This window comes from Cervus canadensis, chromosome 22, assembly GCF_019320065.1.
Source record: "Cervus canadensis isolate Bull #8, Minnesota chromosome 22, ASM1932006v1, whole genome shotgun sequence".
In the NCBI taxonomy this organism is placed as follows: Eukaryota; Metazoa; Chordata; class Mammalia; order Artiodactyla; family Cervidae; genus Cervus; species Cervus canadensis.
This window is the reverse complement of record NC_057407.1, coordinates 16676971-16701032: the sequence shown is the minus strand read 5'-3', so window position 1 is coordinate 16701032 and position 24062 is coordinate 16676971. Positions and strand designations below refer to the sequence as shown.

General features: G+C 36.4%; 1 protein-coding gene across 2 annotated transcripts in view; it reads left to right on the top strand.

Annotated features, from left to right (window-relative positions):
* Positions 1-24062, top strand: part of DNAH12 (dynein axonemal heavy chain 12) — a 177223-nt gene that overhangs the window by 109033 nt on the left and 44128 nt on the right. For both annotated transcript variants that reach the window (XM_043443267.1, XM_043443266.1), the window contains 11 exons: positions 4019-4213; positions 9289-9422; positions 10633-10795; positions 11474-11554; positions 11891-12067; positions 13254-13385; positions 16497-16586; positions 17202-17342; positions 19818-20059; positions 21193-21340; positions 21635-21780. In XM_043443267.1, coding sequence (XP_043299202.1) covers positions 4019-4213; positions 9289-9422; positions 10633-10795; positions 11474-11554; positions 11891-12067; positions 13254-13385; positions 16497-16586; positions 17202-17342; positions 19818-20059; positions 21193-21340; positions 21635-21780 — 1649 coding nt within the window. The remainder of the gene's footprint in view (positions 1-4018; positions 4214-9288; positions 9423-10632; positions 10796-11473; positions 11555-11890; positions 12068-13253; positions 13386-16496; positions 16587-17201; positions 17343-19817; positions 20060-21192; positions 21341-21634; positions 21781-24062) is intronic.

Below are 24062 nucleotides of genomic sequence, written 5' to 3'. Positions count from 1 at the left end.
TATAAATATAAATATTTATATTTATATAATATATATTATGTAATATGTATTATATATATTATATTTATATATAAATATAAACTTAATGTATATTTTATTTTAGTACATTTTGGTGAATTTTAAATAGTTATAACTGTAGAAATATAATTATGAGACAGAATTTTAATTATTTTAACTCAGCTTTTTCCATAATGATGACAGTGTTTCATCCATTTGATCTTATTTAGCATGTTTTATGAGTGATTAGAGATTTAAAATCATGTCTTTTTTTCCTACCTGGAGATTAGGTGCTTTATACTGCTGTGTCAGTTTCTGCTGTATAGCAAAGTCAGTCAGCCATACATATACATATATTCCCTCTTTTTTGAATTTCCTTCTCATTTAAGTCACCTCAGAGCATGGAGTAGAGTTCCCTGTGCTATACAGTAGGTTCTCATTGTACAGAGTAGTATGTATACGTCAAAAAATAGAATACAATCATGTCTTACGGTTACAGTGATATGAGAAAATATAGGTTTCAAACACTACCTGATTCACTTTTATAGTTTGCCACTAGTTAGTAAAATCTTCAAAGATTAATAAAACTACTTGTATTGATTCTGGTACATCTGGGAATCATGCTTTGTGATTTAGTTGACAAAGAAAAAAATACATTTTTGATGCACCCACCCCTACTTCAGATGTCCTGACCTTCGACCACCATTTCTCAGATCTTCCCATACAAGATTTCAGCTAATAGTTTCCCCTTTCCTGTTATCATAACTACTTTTACCCACAGAATATAGCACTCATACCAGGATGCTTCATTCCAGCCTCCAGTGATAGCATCTGGAGTAAAACGGATTCCCCCAGTAGTTCAAGCACCCTGCTTTTCTCATCTATGGAATGAAAGTATTATATACACAAAATAGTTCCTCCTACACAGCATCATCAAATGAAATGAGGTAGTTATGGAATGTCAGGCACTTAGAAAGCCCTCAGTAAATGTGATGCATCACCAGTTCATGGCCTGGAGTGGGGAAGGAGAAAGGAAAAAAAAACCAAGTTCTCTACTTGTATCTGGGTAGCATCAAGGTTGTGGCTAAAAGTTCCTAAGAATGGTGATTCTCCTAATCCATAGGAAAAATATATTCCCTACACTCCTTTCCAGGGAATGGGACCCTTTGGAGAATGGAATTTTCTAAACTTTGCACGTCTTTTCTGCTCACTTTAATGGTTGTTTGTCTTTCTTCTCATCGCATTGCTACAAAGCTTTTCCATGGCTTTATTATTTTATGGTATGATCCAAGAATAGCCTGAAGAACTTATTCCCTTCGTATTCCACCCAAACCTAGGAACACCATATCAATTTATCCACAAGGAAATAGCCATGGTCAGAACTCACATGTACCAAAGTGCATCCATTTTTCTTTTTTTTGGTTGCTTTATACTAATATTTAAAAATATAAAAGGTATACAAGATAAGTTATATAAATTTCTTTGCATACCCTGCGCTTTGAAGACCAGGTCTTCGACTTTGCTTATTTCATCCATCTGACAGAGATTTTACTTGAAACCTCATGATAACTGATCTATAGAGCTTGGGCCTGGTCCTGCCTACTGATCACCTCTTATAGACTCAGCACAGTCTCTGATGTCAGCTTTACAATTGTAGCTTCAGCCTTCCATTTCCAGGCTACTTTTCCACTGTTCTGTTCACACTCCTTGCAGAATTAAATTGCTGCAAAGTTTTTCTCAATTTTACAGTGACTTGTTTACCATATTTAGTGATATTTTCTCAGCTCTCTTTTAAAATTATCATTCATCTCTGAAATAACTCATCATTCCTTTTTTAAAATGTTTTTCTTTGACTGCTGTGAAAGATCCCTCAGTTTGTTTCCTGTCTGCTTCAATAACTACTCTTTTTCTTGCTCCCAGAATCAGCTGTGCTCCCGAAGTATTAGTATTTCTATGTGCATGTAGATGTTATTCCCTACTTCTACTCTAGAAGCACTGACCTTTGTTATTGTTGTTGTTTAGTTGCTGAGTCGTGTCCGATTCTTTGTGACCCCGTAAACTATAGCCCACCAGGCTCCTCTGTCCATGTGATTTCCCAGGCAGGAACATTGGAGTGGGTTGTCACTTCCTCCTTCAGGGGATCTTTCTGACCCAGAGGTCGAGCCCACATCTCCTGCATCAGCATGTGGACTCTTTACCAGGGAGCCATCAGGGAAGACTACATTAACTATTATTTCTGTGTAAATAATGCCTATGTTTATGTCACCATCTTGGCCCTTTCTTGACTCTTGTTCTACAGTTACACCCATGCCTTACCTTTCTGTATCTGAATGTCCCCCTGTTAACTCAAGAGGTAATGGAGGTAATCACCTCGAACATAATTTCACAGGTTGACACTGATCATACTAATCTTAATTTGAGAATTACTGTCAGGATGAGTAAACAAAGTTGATTTACAGTTTCCCATAGATCTATATCTGTCACATATCTAGAGTAGAGAGTTCTTTTAGAAGTAAATTCACTATCATCACACTGGAAATTGTATGATCATTGTGATCACTTCCTAAATTTGCTATTGAAAAAAATGTAAATCTACCTTTTAAAATTTTATTTTCTTTTAAAAATCTGTTTATAAGATAATTTATTGAGTATGAAACCTTTTCTACTTTGAAGAAGGAGAAAGTTAGGATATAAAAAGCTGAAAAGTACCTATGAGACAAGAACTGTTTTAAGTGTTCACATGTAATAACTCTTTGATCACTCAACAACCCGTTGATATATTGATAAGTACTCTTTCCCCCATTTTATGGATAAGGAAACTAAATAACAGAGAGATTAAGTAACTTGCCTCAAGGTCACATAGATAATCAGCTGCAAGCTGGAATTTGAATTCAAGAAGTTTGGTTCTAAAGCCATTATGCCAGATCTCATGTAAGATGCCTTTTTCATGTAGAGATATTAATAGGTTGGCCCAAAAGTTCATTTGGGTTTTTTGTGCACTGTTATGGAAAAGCCTGAAAGAACTTTTGGTCAATCCAACATAAAGGAAAAAAATTAACAGTAATGTATAATCTCATTGGGTTTCACTGGTGGCTAAAGAATTGGTAAAGAATCCACCTACCAATGCAGGATATGCATTGGGTTCAATCCCTGGGTTGGGAAGATCCCTTGGAGAAGGGAATGGTTACCCACTCCAGTATTCTTGCCTGGAGAATTCCATAGACAGAGGAACCTGGCAAGCATAGTCCATGGGGTCACAAAGAGTCATACATGACCAAGTGAAGTAATCTCATTACCAAACTCTATTATCATTTCAAAAAATACAAACTTTATAAGAATAAAGTCAGATAGCTCAAATAGTGGAAGAATGTCCAAGGTGAAAAAAATGATATAAGCCAAGAAGAATATCCAAAATAAACATGAAATCCCCTCTTTCATTCTCCTTTAAGTCCATCTCACCCAAAGGAACCACTGTTAATAGTTCTTTGTGTTTGCTTCCATAAAAAAGTGGATGTTTACAAATATGCACCTATGTATTTTTTAATTTAACAAAAAGGATCATATTATGCATACTCTTGCACAATTTGGCCTTGCATTTATTTTTTCTTGCTGATCTTGCCATAGCACATGTTGATGTATCTCATTATCTTTAACAGTTGTTTAAAATTACAGTGTATGGATGTTTTATAATGTTTTTAACTGGATGCTTTAGTTGTTTCAATTTTTTCCTCTTAAAACCAATGTTGAATTATAGTGTCCCATATGTATATCTTGGTGAACTTTTTGTGACTATTTTTATAAGTTAAATTTTTGACACATACTTATTTTTAAATTATAGAATTATGGAATTGAAAGTAGTCTAATAACACAGGCTATATCAAAGCCATTATATTGATATAAAAACAAAAATTTTAAGATATTTATAAGAGGAGTAATAAAAATTCTTAATATTTCGATATCTACTAATCTTTTTATCAGCTTATGTGTTTTTATTTACGAGGCTTTTTCTGGTATTCCCTAGGGTGTTCGTCCTGTGGCTCAGGCTGGCAATAAACACGGTGAACTCAGTCCCTTAGCCCTGTTTGCTTTCTTTGTGAATCGATGCAAAGAAAATCTTCATGTTGTAGTGGCCTTTAGCCCCATTGGAGATGCCTTTCGAAATCGCTTGAGGCAGTTCCCATCCCTCATCAATTGCTGTACCATTGACTGGTTTCAGGTTTGTAATTTGCTGTGTGTGTGTGTGTGTGTGTGTGTGTGTGTGAATTGTTCAGTTGTATCCGACTCTTTGCAACACCGTGGGTGGTATCCCGCCAGGCTTCTCTGTCCATGGGATTCTCCAGGCAAGAATACTGGAGTGGGTTGCCATTCCCTTCTCCAGGGGCTCTTTCCAACCCAGGAATCAAACCTGGGTGTCCTGCATTGCAGGCAGATTCTTTACCATCTGGGCCATCAGAGATAACTAAATCTTTTGGACTCTTACAGAAATCTTACTCCACTTCTATTAATATGCATTTATCAAGTGTTTTTTGGTTACTTACTCTAATGGCAGCACCAGGGACTTGGAAGATTCCATGATCCCCAAAATGATCTCATATACTAGACTGGAAGACAAAAAAGACAGCCAGCAAATGAGCAGTCAGTTACATAAAAGAGCCATAGTCTCAGCGTGCAATTTAACACAGTGTGTCTCTGAAGCATGAAAATGAATTCATTACATAGAGGAGGTTTGTATAAGGAACTAGTAGAATGTATCTTATATATATATATGTGTGTGTGTGTGTGTGTGTACATGTATACATATATATACACATCCATATGTATATGTATAAAGATATATTTAGAAATAGATATATCTTTATCTATTTATACATATATTTATTATAAGGAGTTGGCTTACATCTTTATGGAGGCTGATGATTTTCAAGATTTGCAGTTGGCAAGCTGGAGACCCACGAGAGCTAATGGTGTCATTCCAGTTTGAAGGCCAGCAGGCTTGAGACCTAGGAAAAGGTGTTCTGCTTGAGTTCAAAGGCAGGAAAAAAACTAATGTCCTTACTCGAAGGTTATCATGCAGGAGGAACTCCCCCTTATTTGAGGTAGGTTCAGACTTTTTGTTCTATTCAGGCCTTCAACTGATTGGATGAGGCCCACTTACATTAGGGAGAGCAATCTGCTTTATTCAGTCTATTCATTGAAATTTTGAACCCATCCAAAATGCACCTCACAGAAACAACTAGAATAATGTTAGACCGAATATATAGGGACACATAAAATTAACCATCATAAGAAGATAGCACATGCAGAGGTGCAACAGTGGGGAGAGTGTGGCTCATTTGGGCAAATAGTTAAATAGTTTGGTGTGGCTGACTAGCAATGAGGGCAACAGGAGTTAAGTTGGAGCTTTGAGGGGGTGCCAGGCTATAAAGGAATGTGTAAATGTGCCTAGGAATTTGGTTTTATACCAAAGACATTGCAGGGCCATTAACATGTATTTAGCTAATCTACATTTTAGGAATAACCCAAAACTCTTGGAAGCTTTATGGTGGATGATTCGGATTCGGGCAAAACAAGAGACAGGAAGACTAGCTGGGTGACAGTTTCAGTCATGCCAGCAGCGAGTGATACAGGCTATCACCTCATTTAAACAGGGCAAATCATCACTGCCCATGTAAAACCATTCAGTATTTATGTTCTTGAGAAGGGTAACTCATGGTGCCTTCTATTGGTTTTTTTGTTTTATGCCTAATGTATTGTGGACTATAGCTTGACCCTGGATAGTTTCTTTTAAAAATAATTTTCTAATACTAATGCATTTTATTCTCTTTCATCTTTATCAATTGTATATTTGAAAAACAGTAATTCTGCCCTTTTGAGGACTGCAGTGTGTTTCAGCTAGTGGATGTTTTAGCATTTATACAGCAATAAAAGTCATGTGAAACAGTTTTCCTTTATGCAAACTGTATCTTAATATTGCTTTCATTAAGTAGCCCCAAACCAAAACCAAACAAACAAAGCCTGTCCAGTTAAAAGTTTTTCTTTTGTGAAATCTTATAAGTACAATTCTATTTCTGAATATGTTTTTTATAACCATGAGACTTCCTGTTCTGTCATATGTGATTCATACTTACTGGGGGAAATTTTAAGAAAGAAAGAACTAGGAGTTACAAATAGATAAGGGAAGTTAAATGGATAACAGAGAGGAACCGAGACTTTACAGTGAAACAGTGGGGATACAGAAACTGTGTCAGCAGCACTGATGGCATTGTTTGAGGCCTGCGTCTTTTAAGAATGGGAAGTGAGTGTGATCTACTATGTGTCACATAGTCGAGAAGTCACTGACTTTTGGGATAGATCTCTGTTCTCCGAAATAGGGTGTAAACTTACCAGAGGTGCCGAAATAGTTCAGCAGATAAGGGTAGAATTGACTGAAATACTCCCTTGTGTCTGAAATATCTCCTGTGAATTGGCATTGCTTCCTCCGGTGGCTCAGGTGGTAAAGAATCTGCCTGCAATGCAGGACACCCAGGTCTGATCCCTGGGTTGGGAAGATCCCCCGGAGAAGGGAATGGCAACCCACTCCACAACTCTTGCCTGGAGAATTCCGTGGACAGAGGAGCCTGGCAGGCTGTAGTCCATGGAGTTACAAAGAGTTGGACACAACTGAGCAGCCTGCACTTTTACTTCCCTTTCCCACTCAGTTTGTATGTCAGATGGCCATACGTCATAGATAGTATGCAAGGGACCCTCAGGGATTCTTGCAATGAACTGAAAATTGAAGATATACAGTGCAGTTATAAGTGGACAGTAAAAAACTGTCTTAAAACTAGCAGGAGCTAGCTCAAGCTCTGTGCCAGCTACATCTTAAGACCAAAAACGATGACAATTTAACAAGATCTGGTGAGACATTGGTTAAAACCCTGGTGGCTCAGATGGTAAAGAGTCTATCTGCAGCGCAGGAGACCCGGGTTTGATCCCTGTGTCAGGAACATCCCCTGGAGAAGGAAATGGCAACCCACTTCAGTATCCTTGCCTGGAAAATTCCATGGACAGAGGAGCCTGGCAGGCTACAGTCCATGGAGTTGCAGAGTGACTTCACTTTCACTCGGAATATGGATTTGTATCAACTGTTTAAATAATAAAGTTTATTCCCAGGATGTGTCATGACTTGCAATATTAGCTTATGATGTCATGGTTGCCTATCAGCAGCCATTTTCTACCCACTCCATCTTTGTTGACAGAATTCTGATTTTGTTTGGGAAATTGCTACCCAAGTAGGCAAAGTCTAATAGGGATTCATTCCTGGTTGGCCTAAGTCAGCATTGGTGCTCTCACTCCTCTTACTGTTGACTGTTTTACACATGAGCCTTTTCGTGACCTGTTCCTTACCAGTGGATCTGGATTTAAAGTCTGCCAGGGAGCTTTGGGGAGAAGCTTTTCAGAATAAAAAGAGTTACATGATCAGAAAATGGTTCTTATCTTGACATTTTACAAAAATTCGTTTATGTTAATAACAAATCTTTAGAGGCCTTTTTTGGGGTTTAAAAATATATTAGTATAGTAATACATATGAATATAATTAATAAATGTGTATATACTGGTAATGTGTGATTAACACTTTTTTTAAATAACTAATGGAATATTTTATCAAAAAGCTTGATTTTTACTAGAGTAGAGGGCCAAACACTGAAAAAATTGATCTTAAAATGCATATTGTCTACTATAAAGGAAAAAAATTACAGGCATCTTGTTGAATCTAAATGGAATGAAGTTTGGGAATACTCTATTGAGCAAGTGAAGATTAAGTACTCATTTAACATAAATTATTTCATTGAGTAAATATTTCAAATATTTACCGACAAGAACTGTGTAAGCACTGACGGTAACAGCAGTGAGGTAGGAGTCCTTGCTTTTGTGGATTTTACATTTTAGTGGTGTGTCGGTGAGACAGACAGAAACAAATGAATAAATATTTGTCAAATATTGGCAAGTGCTAAGAAAAAATCCAAGATAAGGGAAAGAGTAATGAGGGAAGGGACACTGTTTTAGAAAGAGTGCTTTGGGCAGACCTACCTGGTAAATTTGCATTTGCACAGAGATGTGAGAGAGTTGAACCACATGGAGATCTAGATTAGGAGGGTTCTAGTCAGAGGAACAGCAAATCCAAAGACCCAGGGCCAGAAGCACCCTTGGTGTATGCCACGAAAAGCAAAGGAACCATCTCACTGAAGTGGGGAGTACTGAAGAAAAGTGAATTTGTGGGGAAGAAAATGAAATGTTCAACTTTGGATGTTGTAACCAGTAGGAATTACGATGAGCTGCTGGTAACAGAAAGTGAAAGTCGCTCAGTCATGTCCAACTCTTTGTGACTCCATGGACTATACAATCCATGGAATTCTCCAGGCCAGAATACTGCAGTGGGTAGCCTTTCTCTTCTCCAGGGGATCTTCCCAACCCAGGGATTGAACCCAGGTCTCCCATACTGCAGGCGGAGTCTTTACCAGCTGAGCCACAAGGGAAGCCCGCTAGTAACAGAAGCCTAAACTAAACACATAGGGGTTTTTTCCCCTCTCTCATACAGAAGAAAAATCTGAAGACCGGAACTTTTGTGACTTAACAAAGTCATCAGAATCCCATATTCTTTCTTCTTTATTATCCTCAGCATGTAGTTTCCATCTTCAGAGTCATCATACGGCCTAATGTAGCTGCTAGAACTCCAACTTTCACATCTGTGTTCCAGGCAAAAAGTAGAGTAATAGAAAGTAGGGCACAAAGACCCATACCAGCTCTGTGTAACTCTCCAGAGAGCTTTCTCTGATGTCCCCACCCAATAGATGCTCATATGTCATTATCCACTCTGAATTGCAAACGAGTCTAGGAAATGTAGTATTATAGCTGGGGATATTGCTATCTAGAATAAATTTGGAGTCTTAAGGAACGGGGGCTGATAGGTATTAAGAGGGCAACAAAGCAGCCTGTACCATTGTCATACTAAATTTGGGATGCCTACTAGCCATCCAAGTGGAAGAGGTAGGGAAACAGTGTGATATATCTTTGATATGTAAAGTATTATTGACCTTTCCTATATTGAGTTATCTTTAATTTTAATGTATAAAATACTTATTATATCTTTCATTGATTTACTTATGACCTTAGTCTCTCTAATTCTGTTTTCCCTATTAAGATTTTAATTTTCTCAACCCCAAGTTCTTCTCTCATAGGAAGACAATTTATATAATTTGAGTGTGACTGATCATTTTAAATTTCACTTGTTTTTCTTTTTCTTATTTTTAGCCATGGCCTGAAGATGCTCTTGAACGTGTAGCTGTGAAATTCTTAGAAACACTGGAGCTCACTGATGTTGAACGAAGAGAGATAGTTCCAATCTGCAAACATTTTCACACTTCCATTATGGAACTTTCAGAAAGGTTAATATTAATAAATTTTAAAATGACAGTAATGCCTTGTATGTTAAAGCGTCTCTTTTGTGAGAAACTGCAAATTTTAATAGGATTTCTATGCCTTATCATTCTCTTTAATCACTTAATTAGTTATGGCTTTTAAGTATTAGAAAGCTACTTGATCTAGGTTTAAAAAAGAACAGGGTATCTTAAGGGAAAGAATATAGCTGGGTCTTAGAAATCACTAGAAGCAGGAGTTAAGAAGCCACCAGAAACCCAGGAATTCTTTTTCTCTGTTTCTCATTCATGTTTCTCTTGTGGCATCTGCTTTCTAATCTTTTCTCTTTTAGGCTGAATTTTCTACTTTCCAGTGTATATGGAGGAAAACTGTCTGCCTCTCAATTCTCAAGTTTACTTCTTGCAGTTCCAGCTCATTAGCTCTTTCCAGCTTTCTAGTCCGAGTTCATTCCAAAATGTGATTTGGCCTTCTTTGTGGCCAGTGCCCAGTCCTGGCCTGATCTGCTGTGTGTAGTGTGGCAGGCTTCATAGAACAAACATTGCTGCTGGGGCACTAGTTGGACGTTCTTAGACAAGAAGGAAGATGGTTGGTAGGCTGTGGATACCTTAAAAGTATCAGTCTTACATCTGTTCATCTCTGAGATCTTCATGTCATAGGTGCTCATGGTATATTGCCTATCCAGAGTTTTACAGCCAGCTAGCATGTTTGGCCTGGGCAGGTACACCATGAAGGGGGCTCTAGTCTACGTACTCACCAAGAATCATCATTGCAGCCATTGTTTTTATGTGTATGAGTAGTAGTCTTATATTTCTGGCCGAGCTCCATTTAACCAACACGTGATACGTGCAAGGAATGATGGCTTATTCTTGCTGTCCTACCTGTGGTCCTCTTTCCTTGTCTACAGTATCTTGGGTCTGTTACAGGGTTAGATCCTCCTGGCATATGAAACATATAAAAAGGCCTCTATCTTTCTTGCTATCGTTCTCTCTTCAGACAAATCTTTGTGGATTTGTGCTTTTATACTACATCATTGCTATTTGATACTAATATTTTGCAGACTAGAAATTAGGATGTGGTTCTGTGTAAAGTTAAGTACTCAGCAGCTTCTGAATAAAATCAGCCTTTATTCTTAAACATTTGTTGTTAATGCTATGTTGAATTTACTTCTTACTTTGTAAAACCCATTATTTATTGTAATGCTGTCTGCCTCTCTTTTAGGTTCTTGCAAGAGTTAGGACGACATAACTATGTCACTGCTACTTCTTACCTTGAACTCATTGCCTCATTTCGACAACTGTTGACTAAGAGGCGACAAGCTGTAATGGAAGCAAAACAGCGCTATGTGAATGGACTTGACAAATTAGCTTTTGCTGAGTCTCAGGTAAATTTGAGGAGCTGCTCAAGTGGAAATATAAGAAATATGAGATACAATTTATTGAGAATATGTTATGTGCCAGGTACTATGTTATGTACCTCATTTGCATTCCTTTAATTATTCCTCATAATAGCTCCATAAGGTAGACGCTTTTATGATCCTCATGTTACAGATGAGTAAAGTGAATTTTAGAATTTTAGAGAAGTTCACTCAGACTGCACAGACTCAGATACATCCAGTTTTATTCTTAAGTTTTTGGCATTTGGAGAAAGTACACTGTCAGGGTTGACTTTTTATTATAATAACTGGTTAAATATAAGACTTTTTTCCAAATGAGTCAAGTAATACTTATTAGCATTATTTCAATATAAGCAGCAGAACGGGTGGTCTGAATGAATTGTACACCATACACATAATATAATGGGGATACCCAGAGCTGCTACCATTTTTCTATCTGACTTTTCTTCCATGACAACTGCATTCTTCCATTGCCCTGTCATACTTAAGAAAGAATAAAGTCTTTTGTGAAGAAAACTGGCCACACTCTCATGGCTTTGTTTATCATGTAAAGAACTGAAAAAAAAAAGTTAAGCTTTTCTGGCCCAGATTTTAAGTTTCAGTTTTCTCTGCTTGGCTTCCATAGCTATTGTAGTTATGAAAACTAATGACAGATTGTCTATTTAGGTTGGTGAAATGAAAACAGAACTTGTCCAATTACAGCCCAAATTAGAGGAAGCAAAAGTTGAAAATGCAAATATGATGCAGGTAAAGTGTCCTGAATTTTTAAAAAATTGATGACAAAAGACAATTGAAATACATAAATTCAGCTTTGATAATAAGCCTTAAGTCATTTATGACAAGATCTTTGGGACGTTACTCTTTTCAGTTGATTCACTGGGTTCCTTGTGGGTTCTGTTGTTTTTGAAGAAAGATAAGAAGCCCCTCACTAAAATAGATCACATATATTTACATTTCTCCTCATTTTATCCTTCAAAATTATGTTTGGTGTCCTAGTTTTCAAATATTCTTTTGTCTCTAGGATAGAGAAAACAATAGGATGTTTAAGCAAATGTCTTTATTTTTTTTTTCTCTTTTGCTTAGATTATCGAGATAGAATCTGCACAAGTGGAAGCAAAAAGAAAGTTTGTGAAATTTGATGAAGAGGTAGCCAGTGGAAAAGCTGAGGAAGCCCAAGCTCTGAAGAATGAATGTGAAAGTGATCTAGCTGAGGCGATTCCAGCCTTGGAAGCAGCCCTGTCTGCACTGGATACACTAAAGGCAAGTGTTGGAATGAGCTTGTGTTTTATCAGCAACTGTAACTGTATAACAGAGACTTGGTTAATTCCGTGTAGTTCATTTTCAGTGGGTGCTATTATATAGTTATCGTCCAGTCAAATTAAATTTGACTCTTAACAATTCCTCTTTGATATATTGTTATCTTATGCTTTTGCTTTTCGTATATTTATTTATAATTTTCATTCAGGATATTCCAGTGGAAATGGAACAATCTCCAAGAGGCCAAAGTGGTTCTGTACATGAGCCAGGAGGCACTTGTTAAATAGAATATGGAGTCACCTCTCTGCAGCCTTCTGGTCATGCATGTACAGAAAAACCTAAAGATCATTCCCAATGTAGATGTGGGTTGCACCTGTCTGCATTAGACTGTTGCATATTTCTCTTTACAGGGTCCTTAGGCAAAACCAGAATAATGTTACCAAACAGATCAGAGAGATGAGCTTCTATTAGCTAGGGAGACCCAGTGTAGTATGGGAGTTCAGGAGATCCAGTCCCCACTCTACTCCTTTTTTCCTAATCAGTGCCCTAACTTTCATGTAAAATACCTGACAAAATGATAAGCTCAACCTGTCAGTAGTTCAGTATCTTGCAGAATCACTGAAGTGATCTGATGGTAGAACCTAATGACCTCCTGCAGCTCCAACTGTGTAGGAAACTAAGATCTATTGCTTTCTAGCAATTGCAAGGGAAGTCAGAGGATATTAGAGAGGATGGTAAATAAATGGATCTATTGTGTCTGTCATAACAATATATGCCTTTTTAGACAATAAACTTGGAATTGGAAAGTACTTCTTCTTTCATTTTTGGTGGGTAAAACTAATATGTAAGCAAATATGGAATTAAGCCTTTATCTTAAGATGGATTCCATGCATGGGCTTGGTATATCGTTGTATAAAAATTTTGTGTATGTGTGCAAAAATATTTTATTAGAAATGTTCTTAGTTGACATCATATTCTCATAAGGATCTGAGAACTCTCAAACACTTGAGAAATATTGATTTACTGTGCTTCAATTTTTTGTTACCTTTTTTTTATAACCACACAGAGCAAAAGACAATTATAGTTTCACATGAAAATCAGTGGTATTATTACTCTCCAACATTATAAAATAACAGTCATTATTTACAAATAGGCTGACCTAAAGGCATCCTGTTTTCTTTTGATTTAGCCAGCTGATATTACAATCGTGAAGTCAATGAAGAATCCTCCATCTGGTGTTAAACTAGTTATGGCTGCTGTTTGTGTTATGAAAGATATAAAACCAGAAAAAATTTCGGATCCTTCAGGAACTGGAGGCAAGGTAATAACTAGACACAGATTTGTATCACATTCATGAATGTACAGAACACTTTACAACAACTATTATCAAATTAAATGTCAATAGTACCCAGTCCGAGGAAGACACATTGTATATGTATTCCAGGGTAAAGTGAAGGCGGTATGCTGTGCTGTTTGGTCGCTCAATCGTGTCCGACTCTTTGCAACCCTATGAACTATAGACCTCCAGGTTCCTCTGTCCGTGGGGATTCTCCAGGCAAGAATACTGGAGTGGGTTGCCTCTCCCTCCTCCAGGGGATCTTCCCAACCCAGGGATTGAACCCAGGTCTCCCACGTTGCTGGTGGATTCTTTACCTTCTGAGCCACCACAGAAGCCCGAAGGCAGTAGAGTATCAGAGAAATGTAGTCCCGGTTGCTTCCACCTCCTTTTCTGGCTATGCAGGATTCGCCACTCTGCTGGGGTGGGGTTGAATGAACAGGGAGATAGCTGTGATTTTCTTGATAAGAGCCTCAAGAATGTGACATAGTTATACAGGTGTTGTTTCCAAGCATTCAAGAAATTCTGCTGAGGTAACTAGTACTGTGATGTCTTTAAAACTATGTGCTTGGGAGCGAGAAGGTCTGTATTCAGAAATCCTGACCCTCCTAGCAGTGTGACCCTGGGGAAGATGCTTAACCTCTGTGGAACTCTGTAAAAGGGGCATTGTCATAGTACTTTCCTCACAAAGTTAACGTGAGGATTGGATTAGTTACTACATACCAAGCTCTTAATGTATAAGGCCTTTCACACAGTAAGCTGTCTGTGATAATAAATGCTGCACATTTATTAGTAAACGTTAGCTGTTATTATTACAATTGTTATTCAAAGGTATATCCCTTAAAAAGAAAGGCATAACATCTACCCTGAACTAAATTTATAGACTTATTTTCTTTTCAGGGTGTTTTTCTTTTCAAGTTTTTACAATACCTAGGTTTGAATCCCTGAATTGGAGAATTGGGATTTTTGTGGGGGGCCTATTCTGTCCTCCATTGAGATAATAAAGATTAAAAAATAGGCTCTTACCTTATCAAGTTATTCTCATACGCACACACACACATACACACACACACACCCACACACACCCCTATCAAGCTTCTGAAATTAAGAAGAAGAATGTTCAGCTAGTTATTTAACGTTTTTTATTTTATGAACATGAGCACCGTGCTCTTTATCTTATAACTGAGTGAGCAGTGTGTAATCTTTGTCTTACCGCTTTCTTTTCTGTATTCCACTTGGGAAAATCTAGGTAGGTGAGGGGATTTTCTGTAAGAAAAATGTTTACTACCTGTCCTAGTCCGTTTGGGCTACTCTAACAAATTACCATAGATTGGGGTCGCTTATCAACAACAAACATTTATTTCTCACACTTCTAGAGGCTGGTAACTCCAAAATCAAGCCTGCAGTAGGTTCAGTGTCAGGTGAGGGTCCAAGTTGCGGTTTATAGAGTACTGTCTGCTTGTGGTGTTGTCACATGGTGGAATAGGAGGGAGCTCCCTGCCCTCTATTTTGTAAGGGGACTGATTACATCCGTGACTTAATCACGTTCCTAAGACCCCACCTCCAAGTACTATTATACTGGGAAGTAGGTTTTAGCATAGGAATCTGGGGAGAGGACACAGACTTTCAGTTTATAGCACTACCTTTGTGATTTGAAAGTCAAGTTAAGATTACTTTGGCTATTCGAGGTTTTTTGTATTTCCATATAAATTGTGAAATTCTGTGGAGATTCCTTAAAAAACTGGAAATAGAACTGCCATATGACCCAGCAATACCACTTCTGGGCATACACACGGAGGAAACCAGATCTGAAAGAGACACGTGCACCCCAATGTTCATTGCAGCACTGTTTATAATAGCCAGGACATGGAAGCAACCTAGATGCCCATCAGCAGATGAATGGATAAGGAAGCTGTGGTACATATACACCATGGAATATTTACTCAGCCGTCAAAAAGAATTCATTTGAACCAGTCCTAATGAGATGGATGAAACTGGAGCCCCTTATACAGAGTGAAGTAAGCCAGAAAGATAAAGAACATTACAGCATACTAACACATATATATGGAATTTAGAAAGATGGTAACGATAACCCTATATGCAAAACAGAAAAAGAGACACAGAAATACAGAACAGACTTTTGAACTCTGTGGGAGAAGGTGAGGGTGGGATGTTTCAAAAGAACAGCATGTATACTATCTATGGTGAAACAGATCACCAGCCCAGGTGGGATGCATGAGACAAGTGCTCCGGCCTGGTGCACTGGGAAGACCCAGAGGAATCGGGTGGAGAGGGAGGTGGGAGGGGGGATCGGGATGGGGAATAAGTGTAAATCTATGGCTGATTCATATCAATGTATGACAAAACCCACTGAAATGTTGTGAAGTAATTAGCCTCCAACTAATAAAAAAATTAAAAAAAAAAAAAAAAAGAAAGTCAAGTTAAGGGAAAATAAAAGTTGAAATAATAAAAATGTTTTTTCTTAGATGAAATTTTGATAGTATTTGTACCAGCTGCTTTTCTTAAGTTTTCTAAAAAGAAGTGATCATACTTTTTTGCCTGTCAGTGTTTTTTTTTTTTTAATTAAACTTTTAAAAATTTTAGTAATTTTTTGGGCTGTGCTGGGTCTTTGTTGCTATGCACAGGTTTTCTCTAGTTGTGGTGCACAGGCTTCTCGTTGCAGTGGCTTTTCTTCTAGTGGAACAAGGGCTTTAGAGCGCAGGCTCAGTACTCGTGTCGTGGTACACGGGCCTAGTTGTTCTGTGGCATGTGGGATCCTCCCGAACCAGGGATCTAACCCCTGTCCTCTGCATTGCAAGATGGACTCTTAACCACTGGACCACCAGGGAAACCCTCAATATTTAATTTTTAATAATAAGTTCAATATATAAATTCATATGCTTATTTTAAATCTTTGTTATACTTAACATGTTCTCAGAGAGAGGAGGCTCTTCATTTCATTTCCAAGTACATGTAAGTAGATATTTTGAAAGTTCAGTGTATAGTTTCTCTGGATTAGTATACCTTAAACCTCAAGAAGAAAAGTTTTATATCAAACATTTAATGGTACATATGATGTTTCTGTAAATTTTATAGATATTAGATTATTGGGGACCTAGCAAAAAACTTCTGGGAGATATGAATTTCTTAAGAGATTTGAGAGAATATGACAAGGACAATATTCCGGTGAGTTTCATTGGATTTTTTTCTATAAATGTAATTTTGCCAAGATATATAAAATCTTTAACATTTTTCAATATTATATAAAATGTAAGCAAATAGAGTGTCAGTAGAATTAAAATAGTAAAGGAATATTTATTAATGACTATATTATGAATTCTCATAATGCATAAAACCACTCCTCTTTCAGACCATCCAAAGTTATTGAATAAATTAGCTGTTTTAGTGTATTATTGACATGAAAGAGTTCTCGAAGTGTCTTCTTATAATAGTTTATTTCTTAACAAATTGGATACACAAATTTCTGAGATAAAAAGTATATAATTTTTCATCCAAACTTCTATTTATTTATGTTTAGTTGTTCTTTTTCCTTGTTTACATACATATGTTTTCCCGAACTGCAAAGGTCTTTTAATTTTTTTAGAAGACGTATCTTGTCTACCTGTAATAAATTTGCTGCAATTATGCTTATTTTAAAAATATCTCAGAGTACTGACTTTGGTTTTTAAAGACAACATAACTGTTTTATATATTCTTTTTTAAACTATGTATGATCAATTTTTCATCTAATGATTGTGTGGTATATGTTGAAATTTTAAGATCTAAATCTTTGTTTCCCAGGTGACTATTATGCAGAAGATTCGTGGTGAATACTTAACAAACCCTGAATTTGATCCTCCTAAGGTTGCTAAAGCTTCCTCTGCAGCTGAGGGTCTGTGTAAGTGGATCATGGCTATGGAAGTGTATGACAGAGTTGCAAAGGTATTTTGCGGATCAGCACATCCATTTTCTATTGAAATATTCCCATAAACTAAAATCTATGCCTTTGAAATGGAGAAGGAAATGGCAACCTGCTCCTCTCCTTTCCTGGAGAATCCCATGGGCAGAGGAGCCTGGCAGACTACTGTCCATGGGGTCACAAGAGTCGGACACAACATAGAGACTAAACCAACCAATGCCTTTGAAAACTCTAAGGTTAGCTTCTGTTGAGTTCAGCCTAACTCATTTCCCCTCATATTTAATAAAAAGGTTTATGATTTTAAATGGATTTTTTTTTTTAATCTGTCATTTTAGGATTGAAGTTCTTTCTTCAGTTGTAAAAAAAAGGAGTGTTTTGAATTCATTGTATTAATGAATATTTGGTGAAAAAAGGAACATTGAAATAAATTTTTTCATAATAAAAGATCTATGCCCTTATTTACTAGTTCAGAAGTTTCTAAAAGTGATCCCACAGAGAATTTGTCCTGCTCCAGCACAATCAGTTCAGTTCACTCGCTCAGTCGTGTCCGACTCTTTGCCACCCCGTGGACAGCATAATCAGACGTTAGTTGAGTGTCTAGTGGATGAAGAGAATGCTTACATGTGACATAACCAGTTGGGACCAGTATACAGGAGAGCAGGGAGATAACAGAACTGGCCAGACTGACCTATAGTTACAGGGACCTGGGGCAAAAGAGCATTAAGTTTTATGGGGAGGCAGCAGAAGCAAAGAAAAATCCAAAACATCAAAGGCCAAGTGGCAGATGAAAATCTTAATGCAGAGGTCAGAAGTAAGAAATTCCAGTAGGGTTAAGAGGAGAAGCATGGACTCAAGCAGTGGTAGGGAGTTTTTTTGGAGTACTCCCTGGGGCCAAATTACAGGAGAGCAGAGAATGGTTAACAGCATTTTGCGTGGGGTGGGAGCTTCAAGAGAGAGGGGACATATGTATACCTATGGCTGATTCATATTGATATATGGCAGAAACCAATATTATAAAACAATTATCCTTCAATTAAAAATAAATAAATTAAAAAAAAGAGCACTTTGCAGATTTGACTAGCAAAGGACCAAGGAAGCACTGGCCTTGCCTTCTGTAACTTGCAAAATTCTACTAAGGGGAGCAGAAAATATAAATAAAAATGCCCATGGAAATACATGATATTATGTGTTTAGAAAAACCTTGGAGTATAGAATGAGTAATCAGGCTGTAACAATTGAAAAGGTATTCCTAATGAGGCATACATGCTTGTAGAGAGGTATGGACTTTGTTCATTTCAGAGGAGTAGACCAGTATACCCCTGTTAAAGAAATAAAATGAATTCTATCTGAATGTTCTTCCATTTGAACATCTTGTCCCTCCCCATAGTAATCCCAGCAGGTCTGCAAGCTGTCAACTCAGCCTGTTTCTGCATGTCCCACAAGACATGTGGAATATTCTGGATTCTTTCTATAAAGCAGAGAATCTAAGGTATTCAGGTTCTTTTCTGACTTCCCACCCTGTACCTCCACACTATTTTAATTCCAATGCTCCTGCCTCGTGTTGTTATGCAAAGGTTGAAGGGAGATATCCAGCAAGCTCTTCTCTAAAGTCCAAAGTAGGAACAAGAGCTTCCTAATTTTTATTTAACACATTCTCCCTTCAGGATTTCTGCCCCAGGAGAGAAAGCAGGTCAATCGTATCTGATTCTTTGCTTCAGTCTTCCTCTTAGCCTTCAGCTCACTCATGGCAATGTGTCAGTAGACTTAGGTCTCCCTTCTTTCAAATGGACATATACTGTCTATTTGAAACATATTATAGTACACTCTAACCAAGTTTGCCATACCCCATTCTTCATATACTGCTGAGCATAATAAAATAAAAACTTTAGAAAATTGTTTTTCTCTCAACAAAGCATCAGTTTTCACAATTTGTTGAGGGAAATTCAATTTTGGTAGTGAAGCTAAATACCAAGTCTTTATTTCTCTATGTATTACTGCTACTGTCTTAATCTCCTCAAGGCAAATGTAATCCTCAGCTGACTGGGAAAGAAATCAAAACCTTAGAAATGCCAAAAAAAAAAAAAAAAGCAGCACATTCTTGTACTGTTAAGCATTTGTCATTTCTGTTACATGTTTTTCTGTTTTGGGACAGTTCAAAGGCAACTCCTGATTGTATTGAGATATTTTGCTACATATCATGCTGTTTTGCTACATATTGTGAAAAATTATTAGAGTAACTTGCCTATTTTATAGATGAAGTTTGCTGGTCCAGGATGATTTTATATATTTTATAAGATATAGAAATGTATTTTACTTTATTTGCATATGAAAATATAAGATTTAAGGCATTTTAAATTTGCATGATTTATGTTTATAAGTAATAAGTGTATTTCTAATCATAAATAAACGTTTAAAATTCATGATATCTAGAAAGGATTATATTGATTGTCAGTGTTACATAGTACATGTTAATAGCTGCGTGTACTGTTCCCAAACAGGTAGTGGCTCCTAAGAAAGCCCGCTTAACAGAAGCTCAGAAGTCCTTAGCTGAGACGATGGAGCTTTTGAATCAGAAGAGAGCAGAACTAGCAGAAGTAGAACATCATTTGGAAAATTTAGAAAGAGTATTTCTTGAGAAAACTGAGGAAAAAGCTCGTTTAGAAGACCAGGTGGAACTTTGTGCTAAGAAACTTGAAAGAGCCTCCAAACTAATTGGAGGGCTAGGTGGAGAAAAATCGAGGTCAGATTTCTACTCATTTTAACAATGATTTAAAATGTCCGGCTTGAATATGCAACTCTCTTTGGGTATTTATTATGATTGCCATGCCATGCCATGCCCAGTCGCTCCAGTCGTATCCGACTCTTTGTGACCTCATGGACTGTAGCCTGCCAGGCTTCTCTGTCCATGGGATTTTTCAACCAAGAATATTGGAGTGAGTTGTTTATTTTGATTACTGATTTTTAAATGGCTGGTTGAGAATGTGGGACTTTCTGTAAAGCACCTGGCTAGGCTTCTCCTAACAGAATTTCAGTGTCAAGGATAGTGTTTGCAACTTGCTTTCAAATGTTAAGAGAGAGAAAGAGGCAAATAAGGCCAGAGATAAGTTTTAATCTTAGTGGTGAGTATGTGGATGATCATTGTGCAGTTCTTTCCAATTTTATGTTCAAATGTTTTGTAATAAAGTGTTTGGAAGGGAGTAGTGAATATATGGTTCATTTTGTTAAATTTATTTTAAATAACTGACTTGATATAACAAAGCCAGTTAGCTTTATTCTAATCTATTTCTACTACTCAGCCAACTATCATAGCTATTAATTGAATTTGTTGAATGAATAGCATGATAAAGTAGCATACTTTTGACAATACTTCATAGTGCAAATTAGATGGTTTTGAAATGAAGTTTTTTTGGTAAAAGTTTCATTAAATGGAAAAAGATACCAACCTTAGCTATAGTATGCCAACTGCTATACAACTTAAATGTAGTTTTTGGTAATGAATTACAAATGTCCCTTTGTTTTTCAGAAACGAATAGCAGGGCCACTAGGCCAAATCATCCTGAATAAAATTATTAGACAAAATTCTGGTGATTTTTTTTTTTTTGTTTCTGTTTTCCTATCCTGAAGGAACAAGTCCTATAAGAAATGCATAATATTCTAATAATGAAAAGTGAATTATTGTTTGTAAAACATAAATGTATATTATAGCATATTAGAGCTAGAAGGGACCTAACCTCCTCATTTTATAAAGAAGCAAGTGCCCAACTTTTCATGGCATTTTGTTATAGAATTTGGACTAGAAACCCCTGGCCATTTCATTACTGTCTTTAATCATTCTCTTTGGTGAGGCTGTTTTGCCTTTGATTGGTTTCCCAGATGGTCTCAGGCTGCAGATGACCTTCAGATAGTATATGAAAATCTGACTGGTGATGTCTTAGTATCAGCAGGAGTGATAGCCTACCTTGGTGCTTTCACTTCTGGCTTTCGACAGACATGTACAGAGGACTGGAGCACGCTGTGCAAGGTAATGGTTTTATATTTTCTCAAGAGTTTCTTTTTAGAACATTTAAAGTATATGTTGGGGTATTTGGGGGGAAAGGATGATAATAAAAATAGAGAAAAAAAGAAATGACTGAAAATATGAAGTTTTTTTTCTTCTTATTTGATCAGTAAAATATTTCCATAGTCTAACTTTTCATTCAGTTTTTTCAGTTCTTTAAAATTATTAAATACTGTCTAACAACATATATTAATTAAAAATATTTTAATCAACAAGATAAGAGAAAATGTCAAAAATAAATCTGTGTATTTCTAACAGGAGAAAAAAATCCCGTGTTCAGAGGAGTTCTCACTGAGTAAGACCTTGGGTGATCCAGTAAAAATCAGAGCCTGGAATATTGCTGGATTGCCTACAGATACTTTCTCTGTAGACAATGGAGTGATTGTTAACAACTCCAGGCGCTGGTAAGGAAGATTAAGTGTTTATTTTTCAATTATTTTATTTGCAACTTTTTGAACATAGAGAAAAGTTGAAAGGATTTCAGAGTAAGCACCCATATAGCTACTACCGCCTAGATCTTGCAGTTAACATTTCATTATTCTTGTCCATCCCTCTATCCATCCATCAACTCATCCTTTTTTTATGTATTTCTACATATGTTGCAGACATGGATGTACTTCCTCCCAAATACTTCAGCATGCATATCATTAAGTAAAGTTCAATATTTTTTTTCTAGGTAAAATTTACATACAATGAAATATATAAAATTTAATACAAATATACAAAAATACACAAACTTGTGAGTTCTAACAAAAGTATGCACTTGTGCAAGGGTTTGAGTCAGGGTATAACACAGTCTTTTTTGTCCCATCCCAGTAAATTCCCTCCTTCACCCCGTAGGAAATTATTATTATTCTGATTATTTTCCATCACAGGTTAGTTTTGCCTATTCTAGAACTTCATATAAATGGAATCATACTGTATGCCCTCTTTTGTGTAAGGCTTTTTCCACAGAACATAATCTTACTAATTTTTGTTGCTGAGTATTATTCAGTTACATGACTCTATAATTGTTTATGTATTTTCCTGTTGATGGACACTTGGGCTGTTTCCAGTTCTTAGCTATTCAGTGTATTGATTTTAGCTAGGTATTTCTACTCATTTTCATGATACTGTAACAATAATTTATGCAATTTCATGTAAATCTTTTATAGCTGCTATCATAGTGGGATAACTGTATGAGCTTTGCAGATGGTTTTTATTATCTTTTTATTTATATCACTTTTGGAAACTTGGGAAATTATTCTCATCTGAGAGATATTTTCCTGTAAATAGTTATCTAGTCATATTGCCATCTAATATAAAAGTCTTTTCTTGACCTTATGCTAAACAAACTATGATGGATAATATTGAGATCTTATATTCATGAGATACTATTTTAAATGCCTTATATCCTCACAAATTCCTATGAGTTAGTTCTTCTTATTATTCCATTTTATAAATGAGACAGCTGAGGCCCAGAATAAATTAGTAATTTGAAATTTAGTGAGATAACTGAGCTAATAAATGATGTAATCAGAATTTGAACCCAGGCAACTTAACTTCCAAATCCTAATTCTTACTTACTATGTTAAGTGAAATGTGGAATAGGATATCACATTTACTACCTTTAAAACTGTATTGGAAGTTTCAGTCTTCTTTTGGGATATAAGATACGGTAAAGATACAAAGAAATCTTACATTCTGAAAGTTTGAGGTATTGTTTGTTTATATTCTTTGGAAACCTTACTTTGGAAACTTTTCATGCCGTGAATCCCATAACACATTGTTACTATTTTTACTTTAGACAGTAATTATAGTAGAGTGATTAAATATAAGAAAATGTCTTTTATGTTTATTTCCTTTTTTTTCCCCATTTTAGTTTGAGTTGTTTCTTTTTCTTCGGTTGCACTGCATGGCTTGCAGTCACTCAGTTCCCCAACCATGAATTGAACCTAGGTCACAACAGTGAAACTCCAAGTCCTAGCTACTGAACCTCCAGGAAATTCCCGTAGACTTATTTATTTCTTTATGTTTCTATCTGATTTCATATTTTTTCTGCCTGACAAATATCTTTCAACATTTTCAGTGTATAGATCTATTGCAATTAATTCAGTCAGCTTATTTATTTATTTATTTCATCTTCATTTTGAAAGATATTTTTTGCTGGGTTTAGAATTCTGAGTTGACGGTTTTTGGATTCTTCTGGTTTTGCTTTTTTTCCTTTGAAGGTGTCACTCCACTGTTTTTAGACTGCGTAGTTTCTGATAAGTCTGCTCTAATTTTGGTTCCTTTTTCTGTAACTTTTTTCCTCTGACAGCCTTCAGTTTTTTTTTTTTTTCTTTCTGTTTTTAGTTGCCTGCAGTTTGATTGTGATATATGAGTATATTAGAATGTGTGTGTGTTCATCTTTGTAGTTCTCCTGACTGAGGTTCTTTGAGCTTCTGAGATCTACTTCATTTTATCCCTTTTCTCTTTCTGGGAAGAAAACTTACATTTGTGAATCTTTTTGGTATGACCCAAAACTTTCAGATGCCCTTTTCTGCTTTTAACCACTCTTTTTTTTCTTTTTGAGTTTCAGATTGGATAATTTCTATAAAACTATCTTCAAGTTCATAACTGTATTAACTGACTGTCTCCTTAGTTGTATTGGGTCTATGCAGCCCATGAAATAAATTCTATAGAGTTTACGTATTTTTTATTTCTA